The 21,197-nt window shown below is 36.4% G+C and overlaps 1 protein-coding gene across 1 annotated transcript; it reads left to right on the top strand.

Annotated features, from left to right (window-relative positions):
• The first annotated feature begins 17,941 nt into the window (after positions 1-17,941).
• Positions 17,942-18,925, top strand: LOC139848979 (uncharacterized). Its single transcript, XM_071838658.1, has one exon. It carries the CDS (start codon positions 17,942-17,944, stop codon positions 18,923-18,925), a length of 984 nt encoding a protein of 327 aa, XP_071694759.1.
• The last annotated feature ends 2,272 nt before the right edge of the window (positions 18,926-21,197 follow it).

The raw sequence follows: 21,197 nt of genomic DNA on the forward strand, positions 1-21,197 counted from the left end.
AACACTAACACACACATACACGAGTACTCCATCTATTTTATTATTATTTATATTATTATTATTATTATTATTATTATTATTATTATTATTATTATTATTAATCATATTATTATTAGGAGTTATTATTATTAGTAGTATACATAAAATATTACGACGGAGTGCTGTCTAAGTGTTTTCAAAACGGGTTTTATGAGTGGGATAGAGCTAAGGAAATTATGGGTTATAGCTATGGAGGTGATGGGTAATGTTCGAGGGTATGCTCGCGAGGTCAATCTAGTGTTTATCATCTCCGTTGCGTTTACGTACCGTTCCTGCAATATTGAATCTCAATATTGATACGTGAGTACTCATAATTTTATTTTTATATACCAATAGTGTATCCCTGACTAGTGCTCGAGAAAATAAGATTATGCATGCTTGTACATTTGATATTGCCCTTAGATAGGTTATGTTGAATCTTAAAGGTTGTTATACTAGGGATGAATTAAGGTATAAGATATGCATGTCATTGGAAAGCTAGCGAAAAATTAAGAACTTTTCATTTAGATATCGAATGGATTCGATGAACGGTTAGAAAGTTATGAATTAAACAATTAATTTCGTAATTAAGATTGCTAATGATAATTAGTGAACTAATTTTCTGGGTAATAAAAAGTGGTTATTTGGATTCTACTCGTCGAGTAGATGAATTTTCATATAAAGCACGTCTCGTTTCGTTGAACGGTTGTCAAGTTATGGATAAAAGAAGTTTTGTAAATTTTGATGAAACGTCGATACGGAAACTGAAATTCTCGTTGATCTGCGTTGTTTCAGATTAAAACAAAAATACCACTAAATTCTTTACTGTAAGGTCTAGCAAACGACTCTGGCCGTTTGTCAATTTGAGTCTCGACGATTTTTCTAAAAATCGTCAAAGTTGACTGTTTGGTCACATTTTAAAATTCTGAAAAGAACTGAAACTTTTTATTAAAAATGTCAGTTTTGTATCAGTTGTCATGGTCGGCTTGATGTGTGTTTACTTTTGCTAAAAATCATGTTATATCTTTGTGGTAACTAGAATTTGTAGGCTTTGACCGTTTGTCAATCCGAGTTTCGAGGAATTTTCTAAAAATCTCCAAAGTAGGCTACTCGGTTACTTTTGTAAATTTATTAAAGCTGAAAAATTAACTTTGAAACGCCGAAACCGCGTTGGCAACTACGAGTTGTCTAGGTTTAGTTTACTTCTGTAAAATTTATGCTTAATCTTTTTGGTAATGTGTAACTTTTATCTTTGGCCGTTTATCAATCAGAGCTCCGATAATTTTTCTAAAGGCCGTTTAGTCATGTTTGACCGAAAAATCATTTTTGTATAAGTTATTGTACTTGTGCATGCGACCTCGTTTTTACTTTAACCTTTGACTTTTGACCTAACTGAGCATGGGTAATATAACATGTTAGTATACTGTTGAGTCAGACTCGAGCATTAGGATTGTGGTACACTATGACTTGGCCTAAATTGTTAGACAAATATTGAACGTCATATAAATATATATAATTAATATAGGTTCGTGAATCCGAGGCCAACCCTACACTTGTTCAATGATGTTATATGTATTTTTACTACAAAATACAGTATGGTGAGTTTCATTTGCCTTTTTACCCTTTATATTTTTGGGCTGAGAATACATGCGCAACTTTTATAACTGTTTTACGAAATAGACACAAGTAATCGAAATTACATTATATGGTTGAATTATCGAAATCGAATATGCCCCTTTTTATTAAGTCTGGTAATCTAAGAATTAGGGAACAGACACCCTAATTGACGCGAACTCTAAAGATAGATCTATCGGGCCCAACAAGCCCCATCCAAAGTACTGGATGCTTTAGTATTTCGAAATTTATATCATGTCCGAAGGAGGATCCCGGAATGATGGGGATATTCTTATATGTATATTGTGAATGTCGGTTACCAGGTGTTCAATCCATATGAATGATATTTTTGTCTCTATGCATGGGACGTATGATTATGAGAAATGGATGTATGAAATCTTGTGGTCTATTAAAATTATGAAATGATTCTTTATGATAAACTAATGAACTCACCAACCTTTTGGTTGACACTTTAAAGCATGTTCATTCTCAGGTACGAAAGAAATCTTCCGCTGTGCATTTGCTCATATTAGAGATATTACTTGGAGTCATTCATGACATATTTCAAAAGATGTTGCATTCGAGTCGTTGAGTTCATCAAGATTATTATTAAGTCAATTATATTTGGATATATTATGAAATGCTTTACATGCCTGTCAACTGTCGATGTAACGAAAGTTTGCCTTTTAAAAACGAATGCAATGTTTGTAAAATGTATCATTTAGAGGTCAAGTACCTCGCGATGTATTCATATGTTATTGTATTCGTCCCTATGGATTGGGTCGGGTCGTCTCATTATACTAACTCATGCATCAGTTCCCAACATTACTTCTATAACATTCATATTTTAAGCTCGAAAGTTTACAGAATATAGAAACTAACAGTTTCTATATGATGTAACACTGATAGTATGAAGAGATTAATGATTTCAGATGAGAACAGTTATGAAAATATCTTCAGAAATATGGAGAATATTTATAATGAAAGATACGATGATATCTTGGAATTTCTAATATTGAAGGATGGTGAAGAAAATTTGTCCGTAAGATTTTGGAGTCAGAAGCAAGGTATTCGCTAAAGATTTCATCAGAAACAGAATCATCAGAATTCTTAATGTACAAGTTTAGTCCTTGTGATTTGTTCAGAGATTCCTTCGTAGTTTGCTCAATCAGTTTTTCTGTTCCAACTTTTCTGAGCTTTTCCAACATACTATTCTTTATCATCAAACTTCCGACGATTAAGGTCGTTTACGGTTGCCTACAGTCTTCGGCTGCTTCATTCAGCTTTTTCAAAGTTCAATGTATTGATTCGTAGGCTGGGTGCTTTTTAGAATCTCAGAATGAGAGATCATAATTCTAAGAGATAAATTTCATACATATAACTGTTGATGTAGATATGCTGTGAGTTTTCAAAGTACTGATTGCTGATTCCCGGTAATTGTTATGGCAGTTCTCGTTACAAGATGCGGATGAGTATATGATAGGGTTTCAATGAATAAATATAATGATTTGTCAGAGAAATTTAAGCCAAAAAGCAACGAGGTTGCTGGTACGTATGCTGGTAATATGGTGGAATATAAAAGAATTCTCCGGTATCAAAAGGGTAATTGTATATATCAGGATTATAGTAAGGCTACTTCGAATGAAAAGTCGAAGTTGACTTGCTGGAGCTGTGACAAAATTGGCTACTTTGAAAAGGGATCGCAAAGTTATTTTTGCTAATAAATGCCAAAGGATCTGACGCGGCTACGTGTTAAACTTTTACTCAGTTGCCGAGAGTTTCTCAGGTGCATAACTATACGCATCAATCTTTTCTTCCACAAATGAAGTACGGTTGGTTCATCCTCTCGATTAAGGTGTTTTCAAGGATTATGAAAGTTTGAACTCAGATTGTAATCGTCAAGATACAAATGAGGTTTAAGATGAAATCAAGTGGCAAACTTGAAGAATTGTTTAGTTTCATATGTTATAATCAATATTTTAATTCATTTTAATTGTCCAATGTTATTAGTCCACAGTCGATAGTCCACAGTTGACAGTCCAATAATTCATATATACTTTAATATATAATATTCGAATTAATTAATATGTGTCGTGACACGTATACGTCTCAGACTCAATCACAACTCAAACTATATATATTATTGTATAATCAACCTCAACCCTGTATAGCTAACTCCATCATTACTGCATATAGAGTGTCTATGGTTATTCCAAATAATATATATAGATGCGTCGATATGATATGTCAAAACCTTGTATACGTGTCCCGATATTTAAAGTGCGTACATAACTGTATTTAAATGACGATAAATAAAGTGCGTAAAATAAATAACAGAAATTAAATGACGATAAATAAAATTGCGAGAATATAAATTGCGATAAATAAAAATGTAACCAGTTAGCTAGGAACAGTTAGCTAGGAACAGTTAGCGTGGATTCTTAATAGAATTTCTCATAGTTAATTTGTTTGTTTCTAACAAATTTTATTTTGTCTCATGTTTTTTTCATTATGCCACTTGTTGGATTCTGGTAAATCAAAATCCGAATATGAAATTGGATGAAAATGGTTATTCTGCGGTGAACGGATTTGTATATCGGTGGACGTAAGTAGGATAGTAAACGACTGTTGAATCAGCTTCGAAGAATATACAGTGTAAATTATTAATGTGACATCTGAATATTCCTCGGGTATTACCTACCCGTTAAAATATTTTCACAATTAACACTTTGTACGAAAGAATTTTTAATTACAATCTTTATGAAAACATATATACATATATATTTTCTTCAGATGTAATCATGGATTCATTGAGTTAATATGATATTAAACTCATTTGGTTTACCGTTAGAACTAGAATACATAATCTCTAAAACATTTAGAGATTACTTAATCGCCGTGAAGAACGAAGATAATTGATGTAGAACGATACGTAGAACGATGATTATATTCGAGGTACGGAATGAGATGTTGAGGCCTGTGATGTTGAAACTTGTGTTGTTGGTGGTACTGTTGATGTCGGTGATGTTACTGAAGTTGTACGTTTTGCACCATATTTTCCAAATTGATTACTTGAATGCGAAGTTCGTTGACTTCTTGTATTACTCCGGGATGATAGTCGGTCAGAACGAGTGAATGAATAAGATCTAGGATTTGAGATAGTATATAGTCGTGACGAGATACTCTGGAAATGAGGCTGAAAATGGTGTTTCGGATAGCTTTGCCGGTAAGTGCTTCAGGTTCTTCGCCAAGAGGTGAATTCGGTTAGTGGAAGGGATCGCCTTCTGTGCGTCTCCATTGATTAAGTCGACTACGAACCTATCAAATGAATTGGGGATGGATGATTGGTTGATTCATTCTGGTGACACTGCTTTCAGAGCTTAGATGAAACTCCATATCGGAATAGCTGTCGGAATCCGAGGAATTCGAACTGGTTGAGGGATTCATCTCGTACGATCAGATGAAGGATTTTCGATAAGAAATAGATTATAGGATGTAGATTAGTACCCTGCAATACATAATTTACATATGCATATATAATACTAAAATCTCATAAGTTACGGACGAATCTACGGAAGCTATCAGGAAAAGTCTATAGTAACAGATACGCTAAGATATGAATTTATCTATACATTATCTATGCAATAGAGGCAGTAAGACGTGTCTAGATTTTTAGGATGATAAGCAGGTAATTTTGACACGAAATGATAAGCAAAACTTTTGACATGCAGACACGGTCGAAGTCCAGACTCACTAATGCATCTTAACAACTATCAGTTAGACACACTAATGCAAGACCTGGTTCGCTAAGACCACCGCTCTGATACCACCTTTCATGACCCATCCTAATCCATCCAGACGAAGTCCATATCGATTACAAACATATACATATACATATACATATACATATACATATACATATACATATACATATACATATACATATACATATACATATACATATACACACTGTTGTAAAAAACCCGTTTATTCTTCAATTAATCCCCGATTACTCATTTTTAAGAGTCTGTTCCGATTTTTCAAAATTTATTTAATTAATTAGTGATGGGTCAAAATTAAATTTGGTAATCAAAGTCGGTCAAAGTTAAAATTGGTCAACATTTTAACATTAATTTAAACTAAACTTTTGAGTTTTTGAATAAAATAAACAATTTTAGACAATTATATTTATATTTATGAATTTCTTAAATATTTACACATAATTTTTGAAATTTAATATTAAATGTGTAAAGTATGATCCGATTAATTCGAATTTCCGATTATTTCCTTCCAAAGTCCCGACAGATTAATGCTCGAATAGCAAAATTTGCAACATTCTATATATATATATATATATATACATATACATATACATATACATATAAACATTATCATTTTATTCACTTATTCATGAAATGTTGCCGTGAGATCCCCACCTCACATTTTTGTTTTGTTAGCATTTGATCATGTCCGCAGATAATGACCATTGATTCGATCAGTCAAACAATAAAGTTTCCATTTTAAGACTGAAGACCAACTTCTTTTGTCTTTGTTGTACTTCTTCGGCTTTAAGGACAAATGTGCATCATATTGGTGATAATAATAACTAATTACAAATCTTTTTCCATTTTTTGCAATGATACGCAAAACATATACTGAATTGGTTATAGCATCACTTTGGTTTTATACTCTTACTGTATTCAAACAATTCTTTAAAGACTTTTAAAGTCTGAAACTCCATCTATTAAAAGCTAGCTGAAGAAGGGATTAGAATTTTCTAAGTTATTTTATAACATGATTGATCATGTTATGATGTTTGTGAGAAGAAATATAGAGGGACATGAATTATTAGTTTTATTTATTTTATTTTATTATAGATTATAATTATATTATATAATTATTATTAATTTAAGCATACAACTGTAGTTAAGCTACTCTCGGACCTAAAAGTGAGCAAAAGGTGAAATGTGATCAACTAGTCGATTCATTCTATATCGGAACAACAAACAAATCAATTTACACTTTCAGGCTAGGGTTCTTGCTATTAATTAAATTGTAAACATTTATATAAACTACAGTTCCCTCTGTTTATTTAAGCCCTAGTAATTATTGTCTATTGATATTGACCTTCTTAATGCTGTTAACATTACTTTATTTAGGGTTCCTAAAGTGATTATTTTTAATTGTTAGTACATTACTTTAAGCTAGGTTAAAATTGATTAAAATAATAATGATTAATGAAAAGTACATGTTAATGATGGTGGAATTCATGTGCATTATGATCCTGTTGTTACTTTCTAATTGTGAAAAGTTGTATTTGGCTTTTTTCTTGCCGGTAACTTTCATTTTCGGTTCTGTTGTAATGAGAAAGAATTATTATTATATTACTCCGTATTTATTTTTGTATTCCTGCCTTAATCTTCTTTTAGGGAAAATAATAATGAACAAGTTTTTTTTCTTTAAATTAGTGGTTTGCTTTTGTATAGCCACAACTCTATCGATTGCATTGGTACCATCCGCTTGCACAATATTATGACTGGGTAAATGTAGTGTGAGATTGATACTTTTGTTTATGTTGTTGGAAAATAAACTTGATTTTGGCCTATTTGTTTTGAATTTGGGCTTGCAAATATACAAATATTTTGGATCAAGATTATAGCCCATTATGTAGAAACTTCTTGTAATATGTAGTAGTGAAAGTGTGTAGAATGTATGTAGAATAATCTTGTAAAATATTTAAGTCTAGAATTATCATGAGAATACTTAGGAAATATCTAGATATTAGATGATGAAGTATTCTAGACTAGTCCATGGTGTAGTATAAATAGATGGATTCACCTCTCATTTGTAATCAAGCATCAAAGCAATTCAATAAGCAATAAAAGAAGAGTTTTTAAGATCAATCAAACTTCTAAATTATCAATCCTCTCTTCCACAAATAATATACACATAACCTCCTATTTCTAACAAATTGGTATCAAGAGCTTGGTTCGACAAGATGATGGCCAACAATGTCATCACATTTCCTCGCCTCACAAAGGATAATTATGATCGATGGAGCATCCAAATGAAGACCTTCCTAGGTGGACAAGACTTATGGGAGATTGTGGAGGAAGGCTATGAGGAACCTGCAGAAAAAGGTCCTCTCGGCAAGGAGAAAAAATTAATGAAGACGAACGATCAAAAGGCTCTTTCCATCATCCAACAAAGTGTAGATGATGGAGCTTTTGAGAAAATTGCAAGTGCAACCAACGCCAAGAAAGCATGGGAGATCTTGGAGAATTCTCACAAGGGAATTGAAAAGGTGAAAAAGGTTCGACTACAAACACTACGAGGTGAGTTCGAATCCTTAAATAAGAAAGACTCAGAATCAATTTCCGATTATTTTACAAGAGTCTTGGAGATTGTCAATCAATTAAAGAGGAATGGTGAAACTCTAAGTGATGTAAGAGTCATTGAGAAGATTCTTAGATCATTAGATTCAAAATTCGACTATATAGTCGTAGCCATCGAAGAATCTAAAGATCTAGAATCAATGACTATCGATGAACTCATGGGTTCACTACAAGCCCATGAAGAGAGGTTCAATAAGAATAATAAGGAGCCATTGGAGCAAGCTTTACAAGCAAAACTGTCTTTCAAGGAAGAGAGCAGTGAAAAGACTCATCAAACGAGTCAACGAGGTCGTGGTCAAGTACGTGGCCGAGGACGAGGACAAGGATATATCAAACGTGGAGGTTATAGTTCTTACAGAAATGAAGAAAGAAGTCAAAATTTTCACCCGACAAGAGGTCGCGGGAGAGGCTACACAAGTAGAAGGCCAAGGTATGACAATTCTCAAACCAAATGCTATAATTGTCATAAATTTGGCCACTATGCTTCGGAATGCGAGAAGTCAAACAATTACGTGCAAGAAAGAGCAAATTTAGTGCAAGAAGATACCGAAGCCGTGAAAAACACTTTGTTACTAGCATGCAAAGGTGAAGATAACGGAGAATCAAATTTGTGGTATCTCGACACGGGTGCAAGCAACCATATGTGCGGTGACAAAAACATGTTTGTGGAGTTAGACGAGGTAATTAGTGGAAATATCACCTTCGGAGATTCCTCTAAAGTCCCGGTTAAAGGTAAAGGTAAGATTCTCATCCGCTTGAAAAATGGAAGGCATCAATTTATCTCTAATGTGTATTATGTGCCCAATATGAAGACGAATATACTGAGTATTGGACAACTCTTGGAGAAAGGCTATGATATTCACATGATAAATCGTACCCTTTCTTTAAGAGACAAAAAAGGAGGTTTGATTGCTAAGGTGCCAATGTCAACGAATAGGATGTTCATGCTAAATATTCAATATGACATTCCAAGATGTTTAAAAGCATGTTTCAAAGATAATTCTTGGCTTTGGCACATGAGATACGGGCACTTAAATTTTGGAGGCTTAAAATTATTATCAAGTAAAGGAATGGTGAAGGGTTTGCCTCCAATTAATCATCCGGATCAAATATGTGAGGGATGCCTTCTAGGAAAGCACTTTCGAAACAGTTTTCCAACAGAAGCTTCTAGTAGAGCGAAGAAACCTCTAGAACTTATTCACACGGATGTGTGTGGACCCATCAGCCCACTGTCTTTTGGTAAAAATAGATATTTTATTCTATTCATTGATGATTTTAGTCGAAAGACATGGGTCTACTTTCTAAAAGAGAAGTCGGAAGCTTTTGGAATGTTCAAGAAGTTTAAAGCATTTGTGGAGAATCAAAGTGGTCTCACCATAAAGGCGTTGAGATCCGATCGTGGAGGAGAGTTCACATCCAAGGAATTCAAGAAATTTTGCGACAACAACGGGTTACGACCTCCTCTAACTCTTCCGTATTCACCTTAACAAAATGGTGTTGCGAAAAGAAAAAATAGGACCATTCTTGATATGGCCCGGAGTATGTTAAAGAGCAAAAGGATGCCTAAGGAGTTTTGGGCTGAGGCAGTGGACTGTGCGATCTATCTATCAAATCGCTCGCCCACTAGAAGTGTCAAGAACAAAACGCCCATTGAAGCTTGGAGTGGAAGGAAGCCCAGCATCTCACACCTTCGAGTGTTCGGAAGTGTGGCATATGCACATGTGCCAGATCAGAAGAGGACGAAGCTCGATGATAAAAGCGAGAAACTCATATTCGTGGGTTATGACTCAAGTTCGAAGGGTTACAAGCTATACAATCCCAAGAATGGTAAAGCAATCTCAAGTCGAGACGTGGTGTTCGATGAAGAAGCAACATGGGATTGGAATGTTCCCGAAGAGGAGAACTACGACTTTCTCCCTTATCCATTCGAGAGTACTGCAAAGAACGAAGAATATCTAGAAGTTCAAGAACCTTCTAGTACACCATCTCCGCACTCTCCACATACTCCAACCACTACACCTAATGAAGTGACACCAACATCAGGAGGAGAATCAAGTAGGCTACAACATCACACAAGGAGCATTGAGGAGTTGTACGAGGTAACACAGTCTATGGAGGATCTATCATTGTTCTGCCTTCTTGCCGATTGTGAGCCAATAAGCTATGAAGACTCAACAAAAAGCTAAAAGTGGAAATGTGCTATGGACAAAGAGATTCAAGCAATCGAGAAGAATAATACGTGGGATCTTGCCACACTACTAAAGGGACATAAGGCTATTGGTGTAAAATGGGTGTACAAGGCCAAGAGGAATTCCAAAGGTGAAGTTGAAAGATATAAGGCAAGGTTGGTGGCGAAGGGATATAGTCAACGAGCCGGCATAGACTATGACGAGGTATTTGCTCCCGTCACTCGTCTAGAAACTATAAGATTGATAATCTCACTTGCGACTCAACATAATTGGAAGATTTATCAAATGGATGTCAAATCCGCGTTCCTTAATGGCCACTTAGAAGAAGAAGTCTATATAGAACAACCTTTGGGATACATCGTGAAAGGCCAAGAGAATAAGGTGCTAAAATTGAAAAAGGCCTTATACGGGTTGAAGCAAGCGCCTCGGGCATGGAGATGTTATGATTGTGTGCCTATACGTGGATGACTTGATATTCACCGGTAGTAATCCCAAAATGTTTGAGGAGTTCAAGAAAGCAATGGTTCGGGAGTTCGAGATGACCGACATTGGACTTATGGCTTACTATCTTGGGATCGAGGTAAAACAAAAGAAAGAAGGAATATTCATATCCCAAGAAGGTTATGCGAATGAGGTGCTCAAGAAGTTTAAGATGAATGACTGCAAGTCAATGAATATACCGGTGGATTGCAATCTCAAATTGTCAAAAGATGATGAAGGATACTTGGTGGACCCAACACAATACAAGAGTTTGGTTGGAAGTCTGAGGTACCTAACCTGCACGAGGCCAGATATTCTCTACGGAGTTGGACTAGTAAGTCGATACATGGAAGCTCCTACAATAAATCACTTGAAGGCGGCCAAGAGGATACTTCGCTACATCAAAGGTACGATTGACTATGGCCTGTTTTATTCGCCTTCTGAGCACTTCAAGCTAGTTGGATACAGTGATAGTGATTGGGCTGGAGACATAGATGATCGTAAGAGTACGAGTGGTTTCGTGTTCTATATGGGAGATACGGCGTTCACATGGAGCTCGAAGAAGTAACCCATTGTGACTCTGTCAACGTGTGAAGCCGAGTTTGTAGCAGCAACATCGTGCACCTGTCATGCAATATGGCTCAGGAAGTTACTAAATGAGCTTAAGTTTTTTCAAAAGGAACCTACAGAGATATATGTGGATAACAAGTCTGCGATTGCTCTAGCGAAGAATCCAGTCTTTCATGATAGAAGCAAGCACATTGATACGAAATACCATTACATCAGGGAGTGTGTTACAAATAAAGAGGTGCAGATAAAGTACGCGAAGTCACTTGACCAAGTTGCAGATATTTTCACAAAGCCTCTAAAACACGAGACGTTTCAGAGATTACGGAATATGCTCGGAGTAACGAAATCAAGTTTAAGGGGAGCTGTTGGAAAATAAACTTGATTTTGGGCTATTTGTTTTGGATTTGGGCTTGCAAATATATAAATATTTTGGATCAAGATTATAGCCCATTATGTAGAAACTTCTTGTAATATGTAGTAGTGAAAGTGTGTAGAATGTATGTAGAATAATCTTGTAAAATATCTAAGTCTAGAATTATCATGAGAATACTTAGGAAATATCTAGATATTAGATGATGAAGTATTCTATACTAGTCCATGGTGTAGTATAAATAGATGGATTCACCTCTCATTTGTAATCAAGCATCAAAGCAATTCAATAAGCAATAAAAGAAGAGTTTTCAAGATCAATTAAACTTCTAAATTATCAATCCTCTCTTCCACAAATAATATACACATAACCTCCTATTTCTAACATATGTATGTGTATGTGACGAAAGAGATGTGATTATGAAAGTTTAGTGACTATTTAATATATTTTATAATTTTTTTCATATGGAAACTGAAAAAGCATGATATCAGTGCGTCTGTCATATTACATTGTTATTATTGAGGTTTGCTCTTAAATTTTTGCATCTGATGCCAATGCATATATGATATATCGGAAGGAAGCGATATATTTACAGTTTAGTCACGGAGTTGTAAAGAACAATTGCCTAAACAACTGGTCAGATTTATAATATTAAAGTGTGTAACTGTAACTTAAACTCCATTAGAGGTCTTAACTACTTGAAAGAATGTTATAAAGTTATATAGGCAAACTGTAACCAGACAGACTCATTGCTTTCCATGGTTCTCCTTTGATTGATGAAAACTTGTTATCTCTTTTCATACGTAGCATGTTCAATATGGCAGGTAACATTTCGTATGCTTTAATTTTGCCTAAAACGCCCTTTTTATGTATTATATGTGTGTCATGTATGAAGGTAATCTTTAAATCTGAATTTTATAATCTCTGAGGTTTTATGCATTTGCATTCACTTTGGGACTTCTGGTAACCGATTCCCATTAGTCTAGTATTGTGATTAAACAGTTTGAGTATTTAGATATATAACATAACCTGAGTCGGAATCAAAAATTAAGGTAATAAAAAAAATAAAAGAAAATGAAAAGAAAACCACATCAGTACAAAAGTAAGAGAGAGATAGAGAATGAGGAGAGAGGTCTTTTCCGGCCACGGCGAAGCAACAAGGATGCAGGAACGGTACAACGGGAAACTTCAAGATCGGTTCACGGGACTATTCGGAATCCAACTAACCTCGTTCATGTTTTTCAACTTTCCCGATCATTGGAATGTTGAAGATCTATGGCGAAGCTTTAAACCTTACGGAGACATAAGAGACATCTATATGGCGGGGAAGAGGCTAAAGAATGGCAAGCGATTTGCATTCGCACGATTTGGAAACGTCAGATGCGTGGAAAGCCTACTTGCCTTGCTTGAGAAGATCACCTTCAATGAATTACCCATCAAGATCTTCAAAGCTAGAGAGAGAGAGAGGACAACAATATGCATGCAGCACAAGCAAACTATGGAATGAATAGAGACGAGCAAAATCAGTACAGACATGATTTCAGACACCAAGGAATTCATAACACGAGAACAGGGGTCCAACCCAAGTATGGTAACGCTTTTCGAGATGAACGCAGATTCTGTGACGTTGCAAGAAAAGAAACGAGCGATCTCAGGGATAGACTGAATTCCAAAAAGGAAGATTTGCGTTCAAAATTATCAAAAAACAAGGAAGAGTAGGAGGTGAAAGGCAATGAAGCAAAGGAGGTGAAAGGACATGGGCATAACTGGACGAAGTTTATTGATGCGAGAACGGTAGTTGTGGAAAAACAAAATCATCACCTAATTGGAAAAGCTATTATCTGTGAATTGAAAACGGTAGACCTAATTATTCAGTTTGAGGAATTATGTAGGGCCGAGGGTTTGAATAACTTCGTTCTGAAATATCTTGGGGGATTACAGGTGCTCGTAGTGTTTGATTCCTCCCTAACAGTGAGCAACATCACCTCAAACACCAACCATAGCATTCATAAATGGTGCAGTTATGTCAAGGCACTTGATAATTCATACCGGTCGCCTGGTAGATTAGTATGGGTTAATATAAGCGGGGTACCGATTTTGTGCTGGAACGAAGATACGTTTAGGAAAATAGCTGGGTGGTGGGGAAGAATCATTGCTATGGAAAACTGTTCCATGGAAGATGATCATCAAAATCTCCTCACAGGTAGTGTGTTGGTTTATGCCCGTAGTAGCACGATACAATTCGAAGGCTGGGTCAATCTTACGGACGGCAACACCACAAGCTATGTAACAATCAAAGAAGATTCAAGCAGAATTGTAAAACTCGATTTCAACTGTAACGATAGTACAGACATTGAGGATGAGGACAAATCAGTTAAGACAAATTCCGAAGATGAGTTCATTGACGACACGTTCGACGATTCTGATTACGAACACATCTTTAACCTAGACCCAGAATTAGAACATGGGAATAAGGTAAAGAAAAGGGATTCCGGCAATAACTCCGGCAATAATTCTAAAGTGAGAGGAAACCAATCGTATGAAGATGAAGAGTCAAAAGGTGATAACATTGGGAACTGTTTTCGAGGAAACCATAATGACGCATGCTATGAAACAGCTGTAAACTCTACTGCCAATAGCCCTATCAAATGTGGGGTCAGCTCCCAAAATACGGTGCAACAAGTTGGTGACACGTATCAAAATAAACCTATTGCTGACATGGAACCACATCAACCTGACCTTGGGAACTCACCATCTAAACCTAATATCCCATCACCTGATCCACAACCCACTTCCAAAGCCCAATCACCACACCTTCCATCACCCATTATCAAAAGCCCAACTCATAATCCAACAAGCACACTTTTTATTTCCTCGCCAAGCCCTTCTAACATGGTGACCCCAACTATCAACACCTCGTGCCCAATCTAGAACTTTACACCGAACCCATCAAATCCCCCTCCAGTTTATTCTACAAATCCTTTTAACATCTTAAACCCTTCTTACGAACTATCACCTAAATCTGTAAAAGCCAGTAGCCCTAACCTTGATGATTACCAACATGAAACAGAACGAGTTACATCTAAACCTGTTATAAACTCACCCACTCGTGATGACAACACTAATCTCTCAAACAGGGATTCCACTGGTGCACCAAAAACCAGTCATTTAAGGAAGAAACAATCGAGCACGAAGGGCACAAAGCTGAAGACACAGGGAACAGACAAAAGCAAAAAGGAGTGTTACTGGACAAACATTCGCAAGTGGAAGTCATCCTCTCGGATGATGAACTTAAGAAGTGTTGCTAGGAAACCTAGACCCGATAATAAACCCTTACGATCAATATGTACTTCATGTGCGGACTCATCACGATAAACTTCAGTAAATCAAAGTGAAATTAATGTCAGAAGTAAGGATTCTAGGAACCATCGTGACGAAGATTATACGAAAGGTGGGAACCGGAATGTTTCAACCTCACTTAACTCGATCAACACAGATGATTTCTATGATTTTGGTAGGAAACTTGGTCTAAAGTGGCAGAGGAGAACCTCTGCTCAACAGTAAGTGCCCCTTCTGTTTTGTCTCGTATTTAATGTTTTCTTATGAAGATTATGTCATACAACATTAGAGGCTTTGGTGTCGGGAAGGATAGCAAATTCGAGCCCACAAAAAAGCTAATTATAAAAGAAAGACCAACTTTCCTTGCATTACAGGAAACTAAATTACACATTGTTGACAAAAAGTGGATCGAATCACTTTGGGGCTCCTGTGATTTTGAGTTTATTCAACGAGAGATGGTCGGGAAGTCGGGGGGTCAGATCTTGATTTGGGACACAAATTACTACGAGGCTAGTGACTTAATTAGGTTTGATTGCGTCCTCGGGATAAAGGGTAAATGTAAAAGCAATCGTTCCACTTTAAACGTGATCAACGTTTACGGACCACACGACGACGCCAAGAAAGTAAGACTATGGGAAGACCTGGCAAAACTAGTCGATGATAGTATCGAAGCTTGGGCCCTATGCGGTGATTTTAATGAGGTTCGAGACCAGTCAGAACGTTTCAACTGTAATTTTATTGAAAGTAGGGCTCGACTCTTTAATGAATTCATAACCTCAAGCAACTTAATCGATATCCCGATTGGTGGTAGGCTCTTTACACGGGTCAGCGACGATGGTACCAAGTTTAGTAAACTCGATAGATTCTTAGTCTCGGCTAACTTCCACTCATCTTGGAGTACTCTTTCGGCATTGACTTTGGAACGAACTAGCTCCGATCACTGCCCCATTATCTTAAAAGATGAGGTGATAAATTTTGGGCCAAAACCCTTCAAAGCTTTTGATGTTTGGTTCGATGAGGTCGGGGTAGATCACATTATTGTTGATGCTTGGGCAGAATGTATTAATTCAGGACATCAAAAAGACTGTAACTTTCTAAATAGGATGAAAAATGTCAAAAAAAGCTCTCAAAGCTTGGAGCTGCTCGACTTTTAGTTCGCTAGATGAAGAAATAGAGCTCCTCAAAAACAAAGCCTTACAACTAGAGTTAAAAGCTGAAACTAATCTCCTAGATGTGACAGAACTTGATTCATGGAAGGATGCGAGGAAATCGTGGTTCGAGAAGGAAAGGGTCAAAACGGCTATGTTGAAACAGAAAGCACGTTCCAAATGGAACCTCGAGGGGGACGAGAATACTAAATTTTTTCACTCTATGCTCCGTAACAAGTACAACAAAAACAATATCCGTGGACTCACTATTAATGGCTCTTGGAATGAAAGCCCACGAGATATCAAAAATGAAGCCTATAATCATTTCAAGAATCTATTCCAGGAGCCGAATCTCATGAGGCCGTCCCTTGAAGACCTGGTGTACCCCACGATTACAACAGAGGAGGCAAATAAACTTGAATGCCCTTTTGAAGAATTCGAAGTTCGTGAAGCCATAAATGATTGTGGAAGCACGAAAGCCCCCGGGCCTGACGGGTTTAACTTGCGTTTCTATAAAAAATTTTGGGACGTTATAAAGATCGATCTTATTGAAGCTATTAATTGGTTTTGGGACAAGGGCGAAATATCGAAAGGATGCAATGCCTCCTTTGTTACACTCATTCCCAAAAAGACGGATCCGCTGGGGTTAAACGACTTTAGGCCGATTAGCCTAATTGGTAGCTATTATAAAATTGTCGCAAAGATCTTGTCAAATCGATTAAGAAAAGTACTTCCTTCACTTGTCGGAGTTGAACAAAGTGCCTTCATGAAAGAGAGATTCATTCTAGATGGAGCGTTAATTGCAAATGAAACCATTGACTTCCTTAAAAATAACCGAAAGAAAGGATTAGTGTTCAAAGTTGATTTCGAAAAAGCTTTTGATAGTCTTAACTGGTGCTTTCTATTGGATGTTATGAAGTCTATGGGTTTTGGTTGTAAATGGAGGAAATGGATTTCAACATGTCTTAATTCGGCTTCGATCTCTATCTTGATAAATGGGTGCCCCACACACGAATTCAATCTTGGTAGGGGTGTGAGACAAGGGGACCCTTTGTCACCTTTCCTTTTTATTCTCGCGGCCGAGGGACTTAATATGCTAACTAAAGGGGCTTTAGACAAGGGTCTCATTAAGGGGGTTGAAGTCGGTTCCGATAAGGTTGTTGTTTCGCATCTTCAATACGCGGACGACACCATTTTTTTCGGGGATTGGAGTCGTAGGAACGTCATAAACCTTAGGAATTTGCTCAAGTGCTTCGAACTTGCCTCGGGCCTTAAAGTAAATTTCCTTAAAAGCAGCTTGCTCAGTATAGGTGTTGATCAAGGGGAGGTGAGCCTCCTAGCCAATTTCATGGGGTGTCAACAAGGCAAACTCCCCTTCACTTACCTCGGTCTTCCTATCGGTTCTAAAATGAATAAGTTGAAAGATTGGCAAGTTGTCATTGACAAATTTAAAAGTCGGCTCTCGAGTTGGAAAAGGCGTTCGTTGTCATTTGGAGGAAGAGTAGTGCTCATTAAATCGGTCTTATCTAGTCTCCCGTTGTACTATTTCTCGCTATACCGTGCTCCGCCATGTGTGTTAAATCTACTTGAGAGTGTAAGGAGAGAATTCTTTTGGGGTGGGTCGGGTTCGGGTTCTAAATCCCCTGGGTTAAATGGGATAACGTCATTAATACTTACGGGAACGGAGGGTTAAACATTGGGTCTTTAAAAAGCAAAAACCTTGCGTTACTAGGGAAATGGTGGTGGAGGTTCAAAACCGAAACCGACTCGCTTTGGGTAAATGTTATTCGTAGTATTTATGGTTTTTGTGGTGGCTTAATGTCGGATAGTGCTTCAAATCACTCTTCGGCATTAGGCACGTGGCGCAACATCATCTTAACAAGTACATTGTTAGAAGACTTGCAAGTGCCCTTCAAGAGTTCCTTCGTCAAAACAATTAGAGATGGCGGAGCAACTTACTTCTGGCATGAGCAATGGATCGCAGACGACAAGCTTTGCAACCTTTTCCCTCGGCTCTATCGCCTGGAAACTGATACAAATGTGTTGGTAAAGGATCGTGTAGTAGCAGCAGGTAATAACTCGACTGCGGCGGTTTGGAATTGGGCTCGGGCACCCACTGGTCGAACTACGGCTGAACTGGATCACCTCAACAGTCTGATTGCTTCCTTCGGTTTCGATCTCAGCAACATGGACTCGTGGAAATGGACCTTATCCTCAAACGGTATGTTCACTGTGAAAAAGCTCTCCTCTTTAATCGATGTCCAATTGATCGGGTTTCCCTCTCCACGTCATCACACTCCTAGGAATATTCTCGTGCCAAAAAAAATTGAGATATTCGCATGGAGACTGTTGAAAAAGAGGCTTCCCGTTAGATTGGAACTCGATAAAAGAGGCATAGATTTACATAGTGTACGATGCCCGTTATGTGACGACGACGTGGAATCGGTGGATCATTCATTTGTTTTTTGCAAATACTCGCGCGATATTTGGGAACGCATCTACAAATGGTGGAACTTAGGAAATTTCTCAAGCTTCGACATTCCCGACATTTTAAACGACAACTTAAACATTGCATCTTCGTGTTTCGGAAAAAAGCTTTGGCAAGCGTTGAAATGGGTAGCTTCATATCTAATTTGGAAGAACCGCAACAACATGGTGTTCAAAGGAAAATATTGGAGCACTCCGGTCATGGTAAATGAAATTCAAGTTAATTCTTTCGAGTGGATCGCTTCGTGGTCAAAATGTAGAAATTTAGATTGGCTAGTATGGACGTCAAATCCTCATGTTTATCTTAGTATGTAATAGTTCGTGTTTGTCTCTTTGAACGGGTTGCTATCTTTGCACCCCTTCATTGTTGCTGTTTTTTTTTCTCTCTCGTGTTTTCATGGGCTATCTAGTCATTGTAAAGGTGCCCATGCTCTTGTATTTCTCGTGCTAGTTATTTATTTTGCCTTGCCTTTCAAAAAAAAAAAACATAACCTGAGTCGACCCATTCATAAGTAAATGGGTAGAGATTGCAACTTGCAGTTTAGTTATTAAGCGAGTAGCTTTACCGTACATCTTTAACAGGCCAGTGTAAATGATTATTGCAGTCCCTAGTGGTCCTTGTATGATTACTAAGCATCCAATTTGCAGGACATTTTCTTTGACTAGTTGATCCTTGCACGAGTGATGATTATACAAATTCCTTTTTTTTTTCTTTTTTTCTTTTTTTTTCTTTTTCTTAAGGAACTGTTTAGATTTTGTAAGTTATAATATCAAATCAACTTTATTAGTTATCACCACAACAAAGAGATTCACTAGGTAGTCCTTTCCAGTTTCCACTGAGCATTGTTTCTTAATTTTGTGGGCGGTTTTTGTAAAAAAGATATAAGTCCTTGCGGTTGACAAAGTTAATTGTAGTCTACATATATATTGCACGCAGGCTTCATTAAATTAGCTGGCTGATAATATGGGTTTAGCAAATGGCATAATAATGTAAAAAAAAATTACGTTGAAGAAGAATTGTTATTTTAATTTTTGAAAGTAATCTAATCTATAAACCTCTCGGGGGAATACTCTGATTTGAGGGCTACACATAGTTATATTCATAATTACCTATATAAACTTTCATGCAATTTTAACATTTATGTACTTTGGTTATTTAGCAACAAAATTCCTATTCTGGATATAATATATAGATTCATTCTGCTTATGCATTTATATTCAATTTTCAATAATGTATATATAATATTCCAAATATTTTAGTTAATTGTTTCTAGATTTGGAGGACTCAAATGAATCACTACCAAATGAAGAAGAAAAGTGGCTGGCAATGAATGGCTTAAACAGAGTCATATATATATATCTTGACCAAGTATGATTAATCTCAATCAAACACTTCAATATGCTTCTTGTTTGTAATATATTTAACATATATGTTCCTCCTATCAGTACTTGAACTTTAACTTTTTACTTTTATGTGTTTTGACTTCCATTTTATATAGTAGTAAATAAAAGTAAATGAACAGTTATTTATAATATTTATAATACTAACTGCCTTAAGACCCTACCACTCTTCTTTTTGAAATCAACTAACTTAATAGCTACTCGGGGAGTACGTGGTCTCGACCTTTTAGGGAGTACTAGGCAACTCGGGGAGTACTCGATGTTGACTTTATGTTGACTTTGACTGGTTTGACGGTGTACTTGCCAAGTTGCAAAAACCGAGTAGTCTATGAGTAATTAGTTCCAAGTTCAGCGACAGTGCTTATTAGAAAGAAGTCAAACAAACAAAAAAAAAACAATTAATGATAATTATCGATGCAATTTTCTTTTCAAATTTACATGTTCTTATATAACAGCGGAACGAAAAATAGTTATTTAGTTTTCCGTTTAGTACATTTCCTGGTTGGTTCCATAGTTCTTGGAGGCCTCACTTTAACCACATTATTACTCCTTAATTTATCAGATATGAAAAGTCGTTAATAGTTTAGTAAGCGACACAGAGAATATGATTTGATGATAGTGACTTATTTTGGTGGGGACAGTCTTTAAGGATCTTTGCAGTAGTTTAATACGGAGTATTATTTTATACACCATTGTAGTAATACATATAGTCTCTCTGTACACTTTACTGAGGTGTAACTAATCAATGTACGCTTCGAGCTCTTCCGAAAATAGGTTCTTCATCATACTTATTCACCTTTTACATTTTTGGCAGAGTTACACGTAACTTATCATATTACGAAGTAAATATGGCATTAAGATATAGAATATGGCAGTAAAATTTGAATACATGAGGTTTTATACTGAATATATATAGTGTTGTTTCCATAAGTGTATTCGTTGATCAATGGTTTAGATTTCAGTTCTATCTGGAATGCATGCAATGTTGTTACTTGTTTAATAGTGATTTTTGTATATAATACACCTTAAGTGAGACATTAATACATGATTAAATATGCTGAAATCAGTTTACAGGATGATGAATGACATATAAATAGATCATACTGTATGTTACACCAAATGTTACATTAATATTAATACAATACATAAACTATCGAAACGAGTTTAAGGATGATAAATAACATAT

Source organism: Rutidosis leptorrhynchoides, chromosome 5 (genome assembly GCF_046630445.1).
Source record: "Rutidosis leptorrhynchoides isolate AG116_Rl617_1_P2 chromosome 5, CSIRO_AGI_Rlap_v1, whole genome shotgun sequence".
In the NCBI taxonomy this organism is placed as follows: domain Eukaryota; kingdom Viridiplantae; phylum Streptophyta; class Magnoliopsida; order Asterales; family Asteraceae; genus Rutidosis; species Rutidosis leptorrhynchoides.